Genomic DNA, 21,460 nt, shown 5'->3' on the forward strand with positions numbered 1-21,460 from the left:
ACGCTGGTGCGCCTCGTGCCTTGCACCCCGTGCTCGCCTCACGGCCATGCAGTGCGATGTCCAGGCGGCTCGGGGATGGCTCCGGGCTTTGGGCCTCCAGGTCTCTGTTCGGTGGTTTGCTAACCTGTCGCAGCCCCGGGGCGACAGCTGCCCTTGATTGCGTCAGGCTCCCCTAGCAACCAGATTTTACTCCCGCCATGCCTCGTGGAGAGGAGGGACCTGCAGCCCCCAACTGCAGTGGCCAGGGCCCTCGACCGGCTGGCCTGGCCCAGGGCTGTGATGGCTCCCTGCGGCTGCTCGGCTGCTTCCGGTGCCGGAAAGAGGCCGAAGGTGTAGGTAGATGGTCCTGTAGCCACAGGTGCTCTGTGCTTAGTGTAACAGGGTGCATGCGCCTGCGTGTGCGACTAGGCCTTGGGGTTTAGTCCAGCTGACCTCGAACTCGGGCAGTCCTCCTGCCTCAGCTTCCCAAGTGCTGGGATATTGGGCGTGCGCCACCACGCCTGGCCTGTGCGTGTGTGTGCGTGTGTGTGTGTGACGTGAAACACCGTGCTCACGTCTTGGTGGCAGGTAACCAGGGGCAGCCTCGAGGGCTGCTCGCCGCGCAGATGATGCGGAAAGCCCCTTCCTCTCCGCTTAGGTCTCTGCCGAGCAGGCCAGGCGCTGTTCCGGGGCGCGGTGGCCAGGCGGGGAGCCGGGGAGCTTTCCGGGGCTCTGCAGCCCGCTGGGCCGGTGGACGGGCTGGGCCACAGCGGACCTCCCGAGGCTGGCGGGTCAGGTGCTGCCGCCTGCGGCCGCGTCCCCGAGAAGTGGGTGGCGAGGGTGTGGAGGCCCCACGTCCAGGACTGCATCCCCCGCAGTGCCGGTTTGCTCTTTGCCCAGAGCGGAGTTTTAGATCCCACCACCCACTCACCGTCCGCCCCGCGCCCCGCGATGTTCCCCGCGCCCCGCGATGTTGCCCGCGCGCAGTCACGGTCTCTCTGCTCCCTCCGCAGCCACGAGGACTTCGAGTTCATCTCGGGCACGCGCATGCGCAGGCTGGCCCGCGACGGGCAGAAGCCGCCCGAGGGCTTCATGGCGCCCGCGGCCTGGGCCGTGCTGGTGGAGTACTACAAGGCCCTGGAAAAGGCGTGAGCGACGGGGGACCGAGGGACCAGAGGGCGGGAGCACGCCGCCCTCCCTCTGCCTAGCCTGCAGCGCGTCACCTGTCTGGTGTCACCCGCTGCTTTTGCCGTCCTCTTCCGCTTGTTATACTTAATATTCCTACAGTGCGATTTTAAAATCTTGTCTTTTTATATTCTATTTATGCTTCTGTCTCATACTTTCTTCAGGCTGTTCTATTAGTTGAAACCAGTAATACGCAGTCTCGCTTTTCCTCCCTTAAGAAAGGAAAAAAAATCACTAAATAATAAATGTGATTAGACCTTGTCTTGGAAATTTTACAAGACATGTGTAGCAGTGAGATGTTTTTTCCTACATTGAAAATGTAAACCACTTCCTCTCTTCCTTCCACTTAGCTATTGATCTTTCAGCCATTATAATCTGAAACGTTCTTATGACCTGTATAAGCTCTGAACAGACTTCTTTATTCAATAAAATTACATTTTTGGCTACTTAATTATGTGACATTTTTATATTGTTTTGCTCACACATAGCTTTTCGCTCCTTGTGAAAACGTTTCTGCCTGGCGCTGTGACACACGCTTGTAATCTCAGCAGTTGGAAGGCTGAGGCAGGAGGATTGCCAAGAGTTCAAGGCCAGCCTGGACCCAGTCTCACAAAACAACAAAATTTCTGATAGAGGAGGAAAAATGTAGGCATCTTGACTTGTAGGATCTCTCAGCTCCTAACACCATGCTACTTAGGGAAGTTTTGGGTAGCAGGAGCTGCTTTAAGGCGGAGAATAATAAGGCACTCAGCCTGTCCAACAATTCAACCACTTTCCCCAAATATGTCTCTAATAATCTTAAACATAACAGTGCCCTGGGGATTTAGAGCACAGGTGGGTGTGACTGCTTTAGTTAAGAAAACTGGCTTGGGTGGTAGGAGCAACGTCTCAGTCACAGTGGCTTAGTGTAAGGAAGGCTTGTTTGGTCTTCATGTCGTGTGAGAGGCCCTGCTCATGTTCACCTTTCAGTTTCAGGCTCCACCCTCTTCACTACCAGAACCACAGAGCTTTTGGAGGAGAAGAGCATAAGAAATTAAAATCATGCACAGTGCATACCAATAGTCCTAGCTACTCAGGACACTGAGGCAGGAGGCTTTCTTTGCCCAGGAGTTTGAGGCCAGTGTGGGCAACATAGGGAGACCTTGTTTTTTGTTTTTTTATAAAACCACACATGAGGGCCGAGGATTTAGCTCAGTGGTTTCGCCGCCTGCTGCACAAGTGCAAAAACCCAAGTTCGATCCCCGGTACCAAAAAAAAACCAAACAAAAACACAAAAAACCACACACAAACTCATGCACAGCTTCTGAATTGCGTCTTGGCCGGGACGCTTTCCACCTGCTAGTTGATTAAGCAGGACGGTTCAGACTGGGAGGAGCTGGGAGAAAGGAAACAAGCACTGCTAAATTTCAAGATAAGTCTTACTATCTAAAAGATTTCAAAAAGTTGAAAATACAGAAAACAGCTTACCCACCTGAAACGAGATGCAGGGGCCTGGTCTTCAGGAAGGGTTCAGGAAGGCCTGCATGCCTGGCAAACCCTGGGCATATTCAGGGTGACCAGGAAGAGGGGCCCTTAGGGGAAATGAGGACAGTCAGCTGGGTGTCTTGAAGCAGTGGCTGTCATGCTGTTAGGCTAACAAGGGTGCATAGGCCAAGGTTGAGCAGGCAGCTGCTGGGCAGTTGTCTTTGTGGAAGTGCTTTTGGTGCAGGTTGTGGTTTTCACAGAGTCTTTTTGTGATAGTTCTCCTTGTCAGGCAAATATGTGTGAGTGGGTGACCTCAGCCCCTTCAGGAGTTCCCAACTCCATTTTCTTTGGGTTTGACACAAGTGACTCCTTCGATTCTGGCAATTTTTCACTGCATTCTTTCAACACTAAACCAACATTCTTGTAAGATTGAGAATAAAGAAAATCAGATGACATGTGATCAAAAATGTAGCTTGTGCCGGATGAGTAATTGTCCTTTCTGAGCATCATCCCGCTGTGCCCTGGCCTCAGCCCAGCTGCCCTCTGTGTGCTGCGAAAGACCAAGGAGGAAATAAGCAACTGCTGGTTCCCCCAGTCCACAGGTTGGTGTGGATTTCCTTAATTTGCAAATCTGACATATGTGGGAGTTTTATTTTCCTCTCCCTAGTTCATAAAATGAGCTCAAACCAGTTTTTAAAGTTTCAGCCCCTTTGCCCAAACCTCTCCTGCCAAGTGGTCTTGGAGCTCTAAGTGCCGTTTTTATCTGTCCATCAGCTGGAAGAGTGGATGGAAAAATAGTAATTTTTTTTTAAAGGACGGAAGAAAATAAAGTGCAGTCATCTTGGCAGAAATGCAGTGTCTTAAAACATCCACTTGCTATTCCACATGGTAATCAAGACCACATATTTGAGTTTCACTTCCATTCAGGAGGGGAACAATTGTGCATATCTCTTGGAAGTCAGCACAGAGTATTTTATCAGGGAAATTCAGAAGTTGAGCTCCCCACATGGGAGTGGGCTGGCTCGCAGAGCAAGGAGTATCTGGCCTCTCAGGTGTGGTGTGCGCTAGTGGCGGGAGGTGCAGCCCACTGGCTTTATTCCTGCTAGGTTCCTTTCCTAATTCCCGTCTTCCCCTGTGTGGAGTTATACGTATGCGTGTGTATATTGTGCAGAACTCGTCTGCCCGCCTGGACTGAGGTAAGATCAGCTCCCCGAAGTCCTTGAGGCCTGAGTTTGGACAAGGAGTCCAAAGATGAAGGCCCGGTCGGTCTGGTCCCCATGTCAGCTCCCCGCATGCCCAAGGGGAGGCCTGAGGGCCAGAGCCAGGGCTGCCTGAGAGGGCGGGAGATCAGAACTGGGCATCTGGAAGGACAGCAGCTGGGGGGACGAGTCCAGGAGGCTGGGATGGTGGAGCAGGGTGTGCAGCTCTGGACTCCAGAGGGAGTCACCACAGTGGCCCATCTCGCTCCCATGTTTGCTTCCCGCCAGCTGAGGGAGCCAAAGAGGGCTGCTTTCTGCATCTGCGGACTCCCCATTACCCCATTGCTTCGATTCAACCAGACCCTTATGCTGATCTAGGTACAGGTTCAAGCCCGATGTCCCTGTTTGCAACTGAGATGGCGGGGAGCTTGTGTGGGGCAAAGGTAAAGGAAGGGCTGCAGCGCAGACTGAGGCTGCGATGGGAGGCGAGTGACAGCCCTCACTGGAGAGCAGAGGGAGGAGGAGGTAGAAGCAGGCAACCATGTTAAAACAGGAGGATGAGCAGGTTGGGCAGCAGATGTATCCTCAATGCCAGTGGGAAGGGCAGCCAGCCGGAAGAGCTCTTACCCCGAGAGCACGCGGGCGAGCTGGCCGCTGCCCGTTTTTATTAGGTCGACAGTCACGCCCTTTATCAGCCTATGTCACTGTGGCTGGGTCCTGGCAGTGGCAGAGTTGAGTGGTTGAGACCGACTTTGTGTCCTGCAGAGCTGAATGAATTTACCATCTGGCTCTTTACAGGGCATCTGCTGATGGCTCTAGGCAGAGAATTGCCTCTGCAGCCCACGGTCCCCACATCATCCTCAAAGGAGGGGACGGGCAGGGGACAGCAGCACGCGTGGCTTTCACTCTCTGCCTCTCACCTTCCTGTCCTTGCTTGGAGTTGGTGGGGAGTTCAGCACAGAGGCCCACAGCGAAGGAGAGTGGGGCCCCGAGGCGGGTCTGAGCCCTTGGTCAGGGAAGTCGACGTGGCAGTGCCCGCTTCCTCCTGTGCCGGACGCTGGACGTTAGCGACAGTCGGATGTCCACACACTTCACGGTCACCTGTGAGCTTGGCGCTGACTTCACATGCGGCCCTGTGGACTGAATTGCTCACTGAATCCACCGGAGCTTTCAGCACCACATCCGTCCCATTCTGTAATGGAAACCAAAATGTTGTAAGTGATTATGTTATTTTAAAATCAGAAGGATAAACTTGAGTCATTTGTAGAAAAATGAATGCACTTGGAGTTCATAATGATAAGTGAAATAAATCAGACACGAGCATAAATACCACACGGCTTCCTCTTCTATGACAAATTCAAATTATAAATAAAGAGCAAAATAAAAGATAGGTAATAGAAGTAGGGAGTAGATTTTTCTCAGATGGGGAGAGGACGAAGAGTTGTAGGGTGGGGTGGGAGGAGCAGAAGGGAATGAAAAGAGAATTCAGATGAGCTATGTACACGTACGGGCTCCGGGAGTGTAATTGTGTACTGCAGACGTACCAGTGACAATAAAAATGCAGCTTAAAATAAAAGTAGGATAGTTACAGGGAAAGGCTAAGAACATTTCAGTACACAGTGATTCCGGCCGCAGGTTTTGACTTGAATCTCACCACGACTGTCCAGGCAGCTACCAAGTGACAGAAGTTCGATGCCGAGTTTCTCAGCAGGCCCTGTGTGCAGTGTGCAGTGCTCACAGTTGTCATGCATGTGCCCAGGTGCTGAGCTGGGTTCCGATGGCCACGTGCACCTTTGCATTTCCTGGCAGCCAGGTTTTAATTTGTATCCCTGCATCACCTGAATGTTTTCCCTTGTATTGGGTTTCCTTTTTTTAAAAAGGAGAGCAAAAGAAAAACCTTAATATCTCCACCCCTCAGGGAAGTCCCAATGTACCACGTACTAGCCATGTGGGGTCTTAGGTACTTTATATTTTTATTTTGGAACAATAAGGAGGGAATTTGTCCCTTTTACTCATATTTTTAATTGACTAAATATATTATACTTAGAGTTGATAAAAATGTTTTCTCTTCCTGCTAGAAATAACCAAAAGAGAACAAAGAACCTCAGTGATGAGAACTATTATTTCTGTCAACAAACTTGAAAATGTGGCTTCTTAAAAATTTTTATCACTACATGTTTGCAATACATAATGATAGCACTCATTATGGGGAATTGGTCTATGCACACAACACATCTAATTTTTTTCATCCACATCAGATTTATTTTTAAGTCTTTATCAAGTTAATTGTCATAAACACAGAATAACAGCCAGATTAACAGACCAAAAACCATATGTACCACATAAAACAATTATACTAAATCAAGGTATACTCTTAGATACATTGGCCATGGTGGATTATAATAACTTTTTCTCTCCTTTTTTTTTCCTATTGTCTGTATTTTATTTTGTACTTTATTTATATTTTGGGTTTCTCATATAAGAGAAACCATGAGCTATTTAAGCTTCTGCATCTGATTTATTTCACTTAACATTATGGTCTCAAGGAGCACCCATTTTCCTAGAAATGACTCAAGTCTATCCTTCTTTATAGTAGAGTAGTATTCCACTGTGTATAAATACCACATTTCCCCCCAATTTATTCATCTTCTGAAGGCCATATAAGCTGCTAACAAGATTTAAGTTTTTTTTGTTTTTTGGTACTGGGGATTGAACTCAGGACCTTGTGCTTGTGAAGTAGGTGGCAGCACTCCAAGATTTAAGTATTAAGAATTGTGTTGGAGCAACCAACTTAGCCAGGGTGCCAGAGACATCCCTGGCTGCATGGGGCCCCACTCCGTCCAACCCATGGCATGCCCACCGGCGACCAGCCTGCCCCTTCCCACCTCTGGCCTCCTGGCTGTGCTGCTACCTGGTTCCACACCACAGAGGCACAGGGGCCCATAAAGTCCATTGTCCTGAGCTTCAGAAGATAGAGCAGAAGTGAACAACAGATAGAGGCCCTCTCTCAGTCTCCTTGATGAAAACTGAAGCCCACTGGAAAAGTGAAGAGAATCTCTGCAATCAAGGCACACCAGACCACCGTGCTTGGTAAGTTGGAGGGATCATCACCTCCCATCAGAACCTGGACTATCTTCAGGGGAAGGGGAACTGGAACCTGCAATAGAACCTCGCAGAGTTCAACCCTGCAGGAGGACAGGGAGCTCAACTTGGGACTTGCAGCCAGAAATCTGCCTGAATCTCACAGGACTGTGACTGGCTTACTGAGACATTGATTTATAACTGCACACGGCTGCCCACGTTGTCTATTGTGACAGCAGAGACATATCCTGAAGGAGGCCCTTCATTTTTATTTTTATTTTTTATTTGTTATTTTCAAAATTACTATTTTTTTCTCTTATTTTTAATTTTAATTTCTTTTTCTACTCTTTTCAAATTTTTATTTTTCTCTTCTTATTTTCCTTTCTTTTCTCTTTTCTTTATCTCTCTCACACTTGCTCTCTTGCTGTCCATATTGTTCTTCATCTCCCTTTTTGTTCCTGTTCTGGCCACTCGGATTTCTTCTTTATTTTTCTTTTCTTCTCTTTTTCCTTCTCTCACCTGTGTCCTCTGGCCTCACTGCTAACCTTCCCCTATCCTTCTACCTACCTATCCCTCCCTCCCCAAATCCTTCTAACTCCCCATCCGGAAGGGTAAAGTTGCTATATTGAAGAGTTTATTTACTATAAACATATGTTGCATTGGTCCTCGATTTTGATTTAATTCACACAGTTAAAGGTGATAGATTAATAGCAACCACAAATTGTCATTTTCTAAGATGTACTAGATGCTATGCTGTTACTGATTGTATCACTTGGGCAAAGGTGTTGTGACTGATCTAATCAGTTGTCCTTCCTGGTATAATGAAAATGAGATAGCCTCAGTGTCATTAGAGACTCAAAACCTAAAGACCAGCTATATCTGGAAGACACCCCTGAGAAGCAATCATTCCATAGGGGTTCTAAATACAAGCAACAAAGATACTTACAATAAGCAATATTGAAGTATGAACCCAGGAATTAAACCAAGGACAGCACCAAAAACAAAAATGAGAAGATATTTAAGCAAGGCACAGACTCAGACTTCCACCCCACCAAAGGCAAATTCTGGGGAAAATGAGGTAGAAAAGTCTGATAATCAACCACCTGGACACCCTGAACTGATAGCACAGGAAGTAACAAAACAGATGAATGAGGCTCTAGAAAAATTCAAAACAGATAATTTCCCAGATAACTACAGAGATGGTGAGCAGTGGGAAAGACATGATTAGAGGCTCTAGAACAGAAACATAAAAAAATAGATGAGCTCAGGACCATGCTGGAAACCATGAATGCCCAGCATAAGAAAGAAATGGTATCCATGATCGCCCAACATAGGAAAGAAATGGTATCCATGAAACAGATTCAAACAGATATCCAGGAGATTAAAAACACCATTGAAATTATGCACAGCAGATTAAGGGAATCTGAAGATAGAATATCAGATATAGAAGACAGGATTGCAGTTAATGACCATGAAAACAGAGATTTCTTAAAAATAGTAAGGGACCATGAGAAGTCAATCCAGCAGCTGCTAGATGATGCAAAGAAGAATAACATAAGACTGATAGGAGTCTATGAAAAAACAGGAGAAAGTACAATTGACATAAAAATACTGTTCACAGAATTAATAGTGGAAAACTTCCCAGACAGAGGTGCAGAATTGGACATACAATACATACAATACATACAAGTGAGACATACAGAACTCCAGCTAGCCATGATAAAAAAAAAATCTACATCTAGATATATAATAGTCAAGATCCCAGAAACTGAAAAGAAGAACAAAATCCCATAAGCAGTTAGAAAAAGAAACAAATCACCTACAAAGGAAAGCCCATCAGAATCACAGCAGACTTCTCAACACAAACCCTCAACTCAAGGAGAGCCTGGAGTGAAGTATTTCAAGCCCTAAAAGAAAATAACTTCCAACCTAGATTGTTGTATCCTGCAAAATTATCTTTCAAAATTGATGGGGAAATTAGGTATTTCCATGATAAAGAACACCTGAGAAATTTCATGAACACCAAACCAGCACTCCAAACAATTCTAAGCAATATCCTAGAAAAATACAATGAAGGTCACAACTCCATGAGGCCCAACAGAGGGAAGCCACCAGGCAAGGTAAGACACTAAAGGGAAAGGGGGGGGGGGAGAATAAGAAATAAAAGACCCAACAACAGTAAAACATCATGACAAGGATGAGTCAATATCTATCAGTTATAACCATCAATGTTAATGGCCTCAATTCACCAATCAAAAGAAATAGACTGGCAGAATGGATTAAGAAGGAAAATCCAACAATATGCTATATACAAGAAACACACCTAACTCAAAAAGAAATTTATAGACTGAAAGTAATAAAAGGATGGAAAACAGTTCTCCACATGTCAGGAACCCAGAAAAAAGCAAGGGTAGCAATCTTATTTGCAGACAAAGTAGATTTCAAACCAAAACTAAGAGAGACAAAGATGGTCACTACATCTTTGTGAAGGGAACAATCCAAGAGGAAGAGATGACATCATAAATATACATGCACCAGTAGAACATACAGGAATCTATGGGACACAATGAAAGCAGTTCTACACTGGAAACTCATAGCAGTGAATGCCCATATTAGGAAAACAGAGAGAACTCAAATAAACAACGTAATGCAGAACCTCAAACTCCTAGAAAAAGAAGAGCATAACATACCCAAAGCTTGTACAAGAGAGGAAATTATAAAGATCAGAGCAGAAATCAATGCAATGGAGACTAAGAGAATGATACAAAAAAATCAATGAATCAAAGAGTTGGTTTTTCAAAGGAATAAATAAAATTGATAAACCCTTAGCCAAACTTATCAAAAAAAGAAAAGAAAAGGTTCAAATTCATGCAATTAAGAATGAAAAAGGTTGGGGGGTGGAGATTTAGCCCAGTGGTTCTGCTGCCTGCCTCGCAAGCTCAAGGACCCGAGTTAGATCCACGGTACCCCCCTCCCCCCAAAAAAGAATGAAAAAGGTGAAGTCACAACAGACCCAGTAGAAATCCAGAGGATCATCAATACCTACTTCGAGAACTTGTACTCTAATAAAATGGAAAACACAGAAGAAATGGACAGATTCCTAGATGCATATGAATTGCCAAAGTTAAATGAAGAAGATATAGAAATTCTAAACACTCCAGTTACAATGAGTGAAATTGAAAATGTTATAAAAAATTTACCAACAAAGAAAAGCCCAGATCCTGATGGCTTCACTGCTGAATTCTACAAGACATTTAAAGAAGAACTATCACCATTACTCTTTAAACTCATCAAAGAAATTGAAAGGGAACCAAGGCTTCCAAGTTCACTCCTGGAAGCAAGTGCTACTTTGATTCCAAAACCAGGAAAAGACCCAACCCAAAAAGAGAACTACAGACCAATCTCCCTAATGAATATAGATGCAAAAATCCTCAACAAGATACTGGCAAACAATACAGAGGGTCATCAAGAAGATCGTACACCCTGACCAAGTCGGATTTATCCCACGGATGCAAGGATGGTTCAACAGCGGTGCTCTCCTCCAGATGTGACAGCTTCGGTTCCCTGACCTGGAGCCACATGTGACACCTAGAAGGGGAAGAGTGAGGTTTCATGGAATTTCCAAACACAAATGTTATGATGACATTAGGGGAGTGGATGGTGGTGATGATTGCACAACTCCGAAGATTCCCAGACACTGTATTGAAAATAAAGATCATTAAGTGGTAATTTTAAGTTATGCTCGGCTTATCACAGTAAGAATATAAATGAAGAGTCACACAGGCATGGGGATGTGTGTGCAAAGTGCCAATAAATACAAGCCTGTGATCAAAGTCCTGTATTTGGGGATCACTGAGGGCGGCGGCTGGTGGCTCCACTCATGAATAAACATAGAAATGTAGGGGTGCACAGGCTTTGGGGTGCGGTGGAGTGCTCGATGGGAGACCGTCCAGGCTGAGAGGAAACTATAAAAGGTATAAAACTATAAAAGGACTCCGTCCTTTGTCATTTCTCTAAGGTTGCTATTTTTGGTTGTCTGCTCATTTCTGTCCCAAAGAGTCTGTGCGGTTGTATGCGGAAGGGCCAGGACCCAGGGACATGATGCTGGGGTGACCCCAGGGAAGATGGACCCTGTGTTAGATTTTCAGGGCTGTTGTAACAAAGTGCCACCAATCTGGGTTTTTTGAAGAACAGAAATGCATTGTCTCCCAGTCCTGGAGGCTGGAAGTCTGCAGCTGAGGTGTTGACTGAGCCTCACTCCTCCGAGTCCTCAGCTCCTCAGTTGTCCACCTCCCTTCTCCCAGCCACCCTGCCTCTTCTTCCCCCATCTCTTTTCTTTGCATTCATGGCCCTGTTGAGAGATCCAAGATGTTCTGATCTGAGTTCTTGAATTGCATCTCCAAAACCTTTTTTCCAAGAAAGTTTACATTCACTGGTTCTGTGGATTACATCAAAAACATATCTTTCTTTTTTTTGGGAGAGGGGTCCTACTCAGCAACTCCCAAGATAGGAAAAGGATGTTGGCATTTTTTCAACACGGCAAGCCAAGTGTATGGGACCAGGAATGCATAACAGAAGGTCTTACTGGTACTGGGAATTCTGCCCACACCTGCAAGAAACCTCCAGGTACCCTCGTGCATAGGTTCGGCTAAGTCTTCACTGGAATTTCAGGAATCGTTTTTCCTCCTTGCTTCTGCTTGTCACTCTTCAGAAGGGGAACACTACTAACTTTCTTGCTGCATAATCAGTTTAAACAGTGCTAATGGCGGGAACAATCTCAAAATCTCCATGGCTTCATTCAAAACAGTTTATTTCTTGCACTTGTCATGGGTTGTGGGCAGATGGAGATCACTAGCTTTGGACTCTGCTACTGTCAATCCATGGCTCCCTATGTAAGTGTGGGAGACTTTTAGCTGAGCCCAGGGCTGGGCCTGAGAGTCGCAACCCCCCATCTCTACCCGGTTGGCCAGGGTCAGACCCACCTAACTGCAAGGAACCCTGGGAAATGGAGTTTCCCAGAATTCCCAGAAATGGTACTGCTGTAAGGGCTAACTAGCTTTTGGCTAATCTCTGTTACAACTCTTAAGAATTTTTCTTGATTAAAAAAAATAAGGCTTCATGTGAGAAATGGTAAAGTAATATAGAAATTATAACAAAGGGATGTGAAAGGTATCTTGTAGAAGCATTTATATCTTATGAGCTTGAAATTCTTTGGTTATTTATCATAAAACCAAAGTCACTGTTCCTTTCCTCATCCTGCCAGCTCCGAATTTATCCTCCCGATCAATCTCCCTGGGCTTGGGCCAAGCAAGGCATCCGGGTGTGAATGCTGTGTAGTTAGCCTCATCGACATCTTTTGTTCTTGATACAGGCTGGGAGGGGCAAAGAGTCTGATAGTGACTTCGCCATTCTGTATAAATCAGAAGCCCAGAAACCTTAGGCATGAGTGTCAAACCAAAAATTGTCACACGCCTAGGTCCCAAAAAGATGCAGGGTGGCTCTGGAGGGACCCATTGGCCAAGTGTTGAGGGACCTTGCTGGGAAGGCAGTGTCCTTGGTGGCTATGGTAGAAAGCTGATTTCCATACAACTCTCACTTCACTAACAAGAGTCACAGCCAAAGCTGGGCATGGTGGGACATGCCCTGAATGCCAGCACTCGGAGGCTGAGGCAAGAGGATTGTTGGGAGTTTAAGGCCAGCCTGTGCCAAGCAAGGAGACTCTGTCTCAAAAACAAAAACAAACAAATGAGTCAAAGCCAAATGTGTTCATGGGAAAGTTTCTTCACTCAGTGGCCTCAGCTATAAAATGAAGGTTGGGAAATGTTAGGTCTGGGGAGAGACAGTGTTTGAAAGCAGGTAGCTCGTAGTTTCTGTATGAAGGGCTCACGAAGTTGATCAGAGTTTCGTGTGGTTCCCGCGTATCTCCTAGTCAGAGCTCAGTCCCCTCAGATGTGGCCCGCGTGGGTGATGGTGTCCTACCCAGGTCATGGCCATGGAGGGACCCCAGTGAAGGGTGCAGGGTGGCCCAGCATGGGCTGCGGTATGGTGGCCAGCTTGCCTTGTGGGACCCTAGATGCCTCCGACTTCGGCATCACCAGGCTTACTTACGGGGGCTTTTCAGTCTCTTGGGGGAACGGAGGGTGGGGAGAACATAAATGAGCTCACAGGCGTAATGCAGGGAGCGAGCATGTTAGGGAGAGGGAGCCAGAGGAGACGGCCAAACATGCATGTGTGGCAGCCTGGCCGGGTGCAAGGGAGTTTCCTGGCAAGCCCAGAAAGAAGCGCATCAGGGCCTTGAGGATCTCTTTGTCCTCTCCTCCCAGAGTCTCACGTCTGCTTCCCAGGGCAGAGCGGAGGGAGGCGAGGCTGGGGCTCATGCCTAGAGCAGGGCTCTACAGCTCCCCTCTGATTTCTGCTCCCCAATCTGGACCAGGACGGTGCAGAGGGAAGTTACCCAGGAGATCCCTGTGTGCCTGGCTTGAGGGGTTCTTCCCTGTAAGATTTCCCATCCTCTAGGTAAGGGAAGGAAAGAACGAGATTAGCCACCCTTGCAAGCTTCGTGGTGGTCAACAGTGGGCCCTCTTCCAGGGTCTTCACTGTGGAGGTTGATTGAAGCTCGAAGAGGGGAAAAGTTTGATCCAGTTACCCTCTGGGTAATGAAGCAGGAGTTTTCCAGCCATTCAGCACTCGATACTGGTCTGTTGCTGTCTGATGTTCATGCTCATAAAGCCAGGGCTCGGCCCCTGGGCTAGGTGGATAAGCGCTGCAGGTTTCCTGAGTCCCTGAAATTATCTAGCACGAAAAAACACTGCACATGTGTGTGCATGCGTGTGTGTGCGTGTGCGTGTACGTGTGTGCATGTACGTGTGTGCGTGTACGTGTGTGCATGTGCATTTTCCCCCCAGGCTTTTGGCAGATTCCCCCATTTGTCGTAATTGAGAATTGGCAAGAATGAGTTCAGATCATTGCCGTTTCCCTTGCTGATTGGTGTCTTGTGCCAGATTGCTCAGCTCTGTGCCTCTATTTCTTAGCATCTTCATAGGTTCACCAGAGGCTTTGAAAAACTAAACAAAATACACCAACAGGTTATGCATTCAGACATAAATTTATCTTGGCAAAGTTACAATGTATAAAACACCTGGCAAGCTGGGCATCAGTCTATTTTTTTAAAAATTTAAGTTAATAAGCACTAAGTAAAGTGAAAAAAAAATCAGGTAAGACATGAAGAAGGAGAAAACTCAACCATAATCCTACTAACCGAACTTACTTTTATTATTTTATGGTATTCATTTCCAAAGTATGAATAGCTTTCCAGTGAATATCACAAGTGATAAGACTTTTTAACGAATTCTGTCTGAGATAGACTTCTAAAGGTAGAATTAGTATGTGAGAGAGTTTTAGCTTTTTATTAGTTTTTAAAAGACTTGCTAGGATTGGATCCATAGATTATTTTTTCCCAGCTTTTGCATCATGTGGCAAAGCATAGAAATAGAAACGTTCACCCACCTGCCAGCCTAGTGCATTTCTGATTTATTTCTTACAAGCCGAGCATGAGCTCACTTACACTGTTCCTCCTCGTGGGCATTTCCGCCTTTTCTTCTAAAGCCAATGTAAATCTTGCTTTTATTTCTAGTTTTATTATTGGAGCACACATCCCTAAACATTAGACTTGGATTTTGCCAGTGTTTAAACTTTGTAAAGCTGCAGTCCATGGTCTGCGTGCTTTTCTCTCTCTCCTAATGTTTGATTTCATGTCTATAAAATTAATCCATGGTGTGGGTGGCTGGCAAACTGCTTGTTTCGCAGTCATGACTCTAGCAGTGGAAACTCGGGGCCTTCCTCCCCCTATTACAATACCAGAGGGGTTTTTATATTTGGGACTTTAGAAAGAAAGGAAATAGACAAAAGTGTATGTGAGTATCTACTTTAGATCCGACATCACTAATCTGAAAGCTTGTGTAAGAAAAGAGCCAAGAATGTGCTGTATGCGCTTCCATGTCTATAGTTGTGTGTTTGATAAGGGAAACAATAAGTGTAACATAAGTGCTGTAATCTTTAACTGTGAGGAATGATCTTTTGTGTCTTGAACAGCATTGAGACATGTGTTAGAAGTGTCACCAAGTGAAGTCCCAGGAGGCTGGCATGGTTCCGAGGTGAGGGGCTGAGCATGCTGTGGTGGGGCGAGGGTCCTGCTCTGTCTGCCTCAGACCCTTCACGCTGTTCTGACAACTGCTTTCGTGCACACTCAAGTCTGTGTGCAGAGGCAGCAGGGCCTCTGTTTATCACTCGTGTTTAAACAGTGAATACAATCTCAGTACTTGGTAAACTCTCGGTGAATATTTGGAAATTGTTATTCTGGGCTCCTAAGTCTGGACAGGCAGAGTCTGTGCCAGCGACATCTGTCACGGTATCCACAGCTTCCCCGGAGCGCTGGCCACATGACAAAGTCTCCCTGCTGCTGTTTGCTGACCCAGGGGAAAGCTGAGCAGTCTTCTGACTTGGTTTATCCTTTCACTGTGGTGATGCCAATGAGTAAGTCATCAAAACTTGCCCGTTTTCAGAATACAAGAAAGGAAATGGATACTTTGCATTCTCTCCAATAAATCCTCTATGACTTTGATCCATTTTCAATTGATTTTTGTACAGTGTGAGAGATAGGGATCTAATTTCCATCTCGTCTATATGGACATCAGTTTCCCCAGCACCATTTATTAAAGAGGCTGTCTTTTCTCCAGTGTCTATTTTGGGCTCCTTTGTCCAGAATCAGATGGTTATAGTCATGTGGGTTTGCATCTGGGTTTTCTATGCCATTTCCTTGGTCTATGTCTCTGTTTTTGTGCTAGTACCATGCTGTTTTTGTTACAGTGACTTTGTAGTATAATTTGAAATTGGGTATATTGTGTTTCCTCCAGCTTTGCCATTTTTGCTTTGGCTATTCTAAGTCTTTTGTGTTTCCATATGAATTTTAGGATTTTTTTCTGGTTCTGTGAAGAATGTCATTGATATTTTGATGGAGATTGAGTTGAATCCATAGATCAGGTAAGATGGCAGCTTTGACAGTATTAGTTCTGTCAGTCCATAAACACAGCAGGTCTTTTCATCTCTGATTCCTTTCTTTGGTGTTCTGAAATTTTCTTTGTAGAGGTATTTCATCTCCTGGGTTAGATTGATCTCTAGGTATTTTATTTTACTTGAGGCTGTAATGAATAGAATTGTGTTTCCAATTTTTTTTCTCAGCTAGTCCATTACTGTTGTATAGTAAAGCTATTGATATTTTAATGTTGATTTTGTATCCTGATACATTGGTGAATTTATGTATCATCTTAGCAGAGGCTCTAGGGTCTCGTGAATTGTAAGATCATATCATCTGCAAACAAGGAAACAGACAAGTTTTTTTGTAAACAAACAAGGAAAATCTGACTTTTTCCTTTCCTATTTGTACCCTTTTTATTTTTTTCACTTGCCTAATTGCTGGGGCTAAAATTTCAAAACTACGCTGAGAAGGAGTGGTGGACGCGGACTCACTAGCCTTGTTCCTGAAGAGTAGCAGTTTTTTTTTGGTACCAGGGATTGAACTCAGGACCTTGAGCCTGTGAGGGTGCCACTGAGCTAAATCCCTGGCTCAAGTAGCAGTTTTTGACAGGCACTGCTGAGATCCTTGAGGCCAAAGACTCCTATTATCCTTGAAATTTCGGCAGCTGATCACAATGGATCTATGTCCTAAATCTTTTAAAATTAATAAAAGTGGGCCACGGATTTAGCTCAGTGGTTTCACCGCCTGCTGTGCAAGCACAAGGACCTGAGTTCTATCCCCAGTACAAAATAAATAAATAAATAAATAAATAAATAAATAAAATTAATAAAAGAAATTTTCAAGAGTAGCCTGGGTTAGGGATTCTCCCTGTGCTTTGTTTCCGTTTCATGTGGGGTTCCCTAAGAGTGGATGGGGTCTCTGCTGGTTAATGTGGTCCCCAGCATCCAGCATGAGACCCACATCAGTGTGCAGGTAGGATCTGACCGTCAGAGCATGTGGGTGAGAGAAGAGACTGACGACAGAGCCCGACAACCCTTGGAAGTGAGGTCACTTCCTGCACGATGAGATATTTTCCATTAGTACCGAGAATCCTCCTGCTCCCACTCATGTTCAGCTGTGAAAATAGCGACATTTGTGCCTGGTTGCTGAGGAATGTTCTTTGGTGTTAGACAATTCCTGCTCTTACACTGTGTGACGTAGATCTTGGTGTAATATTGCTGAAGGTGATAGGAAGTCTGCATATTGGCATCTAGTGGATGTTGAATGCTAGAATCACAAATAGTTTATTTTTATAAGTATGTTTAATAAGACATATCTATTTTTATTGTATTTTTCAAACTAGATTTTACCTTTGTATCATTTTGTTTGCTAGCTTTTTACTTTTATATTTTGATATTAAATAATAATTTCATTTAGCCTTTTGATTTTTATAGTCATTTTGAATATATTAAAGGAAAATAATTGTTTTTGAAAAAATATGTTTTAAATTTCCTATCTTTTATAAAATATATCGTTATGCATACTTTGAATATAATTACATTTTTGATTTATTAGATCATGATTGTCAGTAGATCTAAAAATATATAACAAATGTTCACTCCTAACAATATAATTAGTGATTTTGCTGAAACGTAGGCAAAAAAATTTATGAAATATAATAGTCTGTGAATCACATAGGCCTTTCTGTTACCAGTTATACAAACATCCCTGGCCATTACTAGGTATGTCTACATTTGCAGAACAATAATTAAATCGAGTCCTTTAAAATATTTTTGACAACTTTTAGCTCCATTAGAATCAGAGTTTTGTGTGGCCTTTTCGTTGTTGTTATGAGTATATTTGTCAGGGTGGAGGACGCAACACACTTCATGTTAGAGTTCATACCTGGATGTGCCTGGAAGCCTCATGGGGCTCATGCTGACTTGCTGTCGGGAGGTGGGGTCTGCTAGGAGGAGGTGTGGCCTGGGAGACTTTCCTTCCCTCCCTGCTCCTCCATCCTTTTGCTGCTTCATGTCCCCGATTCCTCGAGCAGCTCTCCTCCGCCAGGCCCTTCTGCCACACCCTCCTGCTCGGAGCTGGCTGACTATGGACTGAACCTTCTATGAACTGTGAGCTAAATAAACCTCTCTAATTTGCAGATGTTGGTTATTGTGTCTCAGTGACAAGAAAGTGACTAAGACAATTTAACAGTCAGGTAAATTCTTTACTTTCCAGCTCTTCCGTAAATGATATTTGTCCTGAGACAGAAAGGCACACCAGGCGAGGCTGCTCTGATGTTGGGAGCAAGACAGAACCCTGACCCCAGGGGCAGCCGTGTTCCAAACCTCACGAGGGACGAGCTTCCGAGCTGTGGTGTCGGGAGATCCTGGGAGTTCACACCATGCACGCAGCTTGCTCTGCACCTTCTCCTTCTCCAGGGACTCTCAGTCAGGAAGACTCTGCCGGGACCCAGTCCCGAGCCACGCCCCGCTTCCTTCAACTCTTCAGAATCACTTCACATGGGCCCAGATCCCTGAAGCCCCTTCTAACACCTTCTAACTAGAAGGCTCCTGCTGCCCACGACAGTGAGCTTCTCCCTTGTTGCAAGGAGTCAGAAATCCCAGCACGAGCATAGCATTCCTGATGTCCTTGGTAGGAGGTGTCACCCAGCGCCCTTCCTGCTGTAGGTCCCGCAGATCAGAGGCACGGTCCCTCCTGGAAGGTGATATCTCATCACTTCAGCTCCCACACCCGCTGGCTCTCGATTTACCAGAGGACCCCCACACATCACTCAGGTCCTCACGAATCCCAGCCCAGACAGCACAAGGGCAGGGGCTCCTTCTGCTGAAGCAGCTTTAACCCCGCTCTTTGGGACATTTGGATGCTCGTGTTATTTAAGCGTCCATGGAAGAATTCAGTCAATATTTGTTCACACCAGTGATGCCAATCCCTGTGAGAGCTGTGGAGGAGATCATGGTGAATAAATGGGCAAATCCTGCTCTCGTTGTACTTGGATTTTGTGGCGTGTAGGTTTCTGTCTTGTGTTTGGTTTGTACTAGTGTGGTGTCTACATTAGGTGTGGGTGGCTCTTGGTCCTTGGATGGGTGACACCGGGTGCATAAGGGAATTTTGATGGCGTTCTCCTTCTCTCTGCCCTCCTCTCTGTGCTTCCATTGTTGGAAAACAGGGCAGTGAAGTTTAAGTTTCAGGACACACGGAGAGGACGGCCAAATTCTTTAGATGCAAGTGGATATTTTATCTCATTGGACAGGATATCAGCAAATGTATTTGTTCACAAATGACTTGGTAAATTAAAAAAACTGGTTTGAACTTAAATATGTCCGCTTTTCTATATAGCATATTGCTGTCAGTATTTAAGGGAATGAGAACTTTTCTTTCTAGTTGGAAAAGGTAACCTTAATTCTAAGTCTATCCCCAAATCTGAAATAATGAAATATGAACTTAATTCATGCAACAAATTTGTATTCAATGTCTTTTATGGAGAAGGATAGTATCTTTCTTTTATGAAAGTTACAATGCTTTGCAAGCATTATTGGGCATTTTCAAGATAATGCCTATATCTGATCTCAAAAAACTCATGGCATGCAGTATATAGAGCTTACCATATGTATATGCAAAGCAACATTTTTAGTAACGATGTACATATATTAGTGTTACAATGTGGTTTCCATTATAACTCTAGTTCTCATCTGCTAAGGAACTTTCTCCAAATTTAATCTTTTGGGTTGAAATTTTCCATGCCTGGTTTAAGCTCAAAGGTATTTAAAAATTATTATTTTTTTAAAGTTGCAGGGCAGTTCGTTTGGCTATCATACAAAGCTCTTCTAATTTCAATGTAGGCAAGAATAGAAAAAATAATAAGGAAGAACTTGAGTGTAAAGGCGTAGAATTCGTGTGTTCCAGGAGAGCCATCGAAGGCTCCTGTGGCCTCACCTGAGGTCTTTTCATTCAGCGCATTCCCTGAAGTAGCCAGAGCGTGTGTGCTGCTATCTGTGCCCGCGGCCCTGCAGGGACTCGTTCTCTGCATGCAGACAGGACACAAACATCCCTGGAGGTCAGCTTCCCATGACACCAAAATCTGCGTGTGTAGCTGTTTCATGCGACAAGTTGCACACAACGCCCCAGCCTTGAGCTCTTGAGGAGAGTTCAGGCCTCTGTCCTGTCCCCTTCCAGTCCCTGCCCCATGGAGCAATGACAGATGACTGCATAAAATCAAGAGTGGCTTCTTATCAGACAGTTCGGGTGCTTGTAGACTTTTTAGGTGTTTTATTGAAAAAGACGTCTCTGCTTTTAGTTCTGGTTGCCAAATAGGTCTCGGGTTGTGCTACAGATGTCATCATGGCCCCGGGACCTGCACCAGTGGAATCTTCCTAGGTGACCCTGCCCCATTCATCCTGAAATAAAGAGTGAGCGTGCAGCCTGTGGAGGTCCTCAGTGGTGGAGGCCTGTTGTTACAGGAGGAGAAGCAGCGTTCTTGAGGACAAGAAGAGCTATGGGAGGGCACAGGCAGAAATTATTTTTGGGGCCCACACAAGAGAAAATGAAATGCCCTGTGTCGGGTCATTCTCCTGTGCCATGAATCTTCACCTTGTCAGCTTGAGTGTCATTAAAAGCCATCACTTTTGAAATTGTGTAGCTTGATCTTTACTTTAAGGAACCCATCAAGTGGCCCCGAAGGGATTTACAAACAGGATCCCAACCGCACGGCCTCTCTCACGTCGTAGCCGGCCCGAGTGGATGAAGGCTGCTCCGGAGCCTGCCTGTCTGCTGTCTTCTGGGTGCTCTCCCATGTAGATGTATACACAGACATCCGTGTGGATTCAGAATTTTCCACGAGGAACAAAGGGAATCGCATAATGAAAGCAATGTTTCTCAGACCTCTGCCAAGGTCCTGGGTCCCTGTTCATTTCCAGTTGATTTATCTTAGTGATTCTGCGTCAGGCAAAGCCTTCATGAATTCTGCACTGTGTCCTGTTCCATCTCAGCAGCCTGCTGGCCGCAGTGCTGCAAGGTTAAGCTGGGCTGGGTTTCCCCTTGTTCAGTGACAAAACGAGACCATTAGTGCCGTGAGGACATGGTTAACCCAAAAAGCTTTTCTTTACACGGCTCATGCATAGATTACTTCTGCCTGGACAAGCTTCACCACCTCTCTCACATTTGAGCCTTCCTGATCATTTCTTTCCTCAGTTCAGTTAGATCCAGGTCTTAGAGCAGCTTTGAATTTGTTTTACACAGCGCCCTTTCTGCAGCGGAGCGTGGACAGAGCCCTGGGCTGGCCTGATTGGGTGCTGTCGGGTGGAGCTTTCTGTGAGCACGAAAGGGTCTGTGATCTGCTCTTCTGGGTCTGGGGACTCTCACTACTCTGGCTGCTGAGCATTGGAAATGTGGAAACTGGATTTTAAGTAGAATTTAAGTTTACTTCATTCCAATCTAAATAGATGCATGGCTGAGGGTACTCTGTCTCACAGGTCCGGTCTAGAGACTAACTCCTGAATAGCTCTAGGATTTTGGCAAAGGC

At 45.3% G+C, this 21,460-nt stretch overlaps 1 protein-coding gene across 5 annotated transcripts in view; it reads left to right on the plus strand.

Moving 5' to 3' along the window:
• The window catches only part of Papss1 (3'-phosphoadenosine 5'-phosphosulfate synthase 1), a 183,283-nt gene that overhangs the window by 52,114 nt on the left and 109,709 nt on the right, over positions 1-21,460 (plus strand). For 4 of the 5 annotated variants that reach the window (XR_002389690.2, XR_015446438.1, XM_087198797.1 and 1 more), the window contains one exon: positions 993-1,615. The exons of the other annotated variant lie outside the window; for it this stretch is intronic. Coding sequence is in view for 2 of the 4 variants with exons in the window: in XM_087198797.1 (XP_087054923.1) it covers positions 993-1,131 (139 nt within the window). In the remaining 2 variants the exon portion in view is untranslated. Of the gene's footprint in view, positions 1-992; positions 1,616-21,460 lie in introns of those variants that run through there. 5 annotated transcript variants of the gene reach the window in all.

Source organism: Heterocephalus glaber, unplaced genomic scaffold (assembly GCF_053883595.1).
Source record: "Heterocephalus glaber isolate CG9 unplaced genomic scaffold, H.glaber_assembly_v1.0 deba00001688, whole genome shotgun sequence".
Lineage (NCBI taxonomy): Eukaryota > Metazoa > Chordata > Mammalia > Rodentia > Bathyergidae > Heterocephalus > Heterocephalus glaber.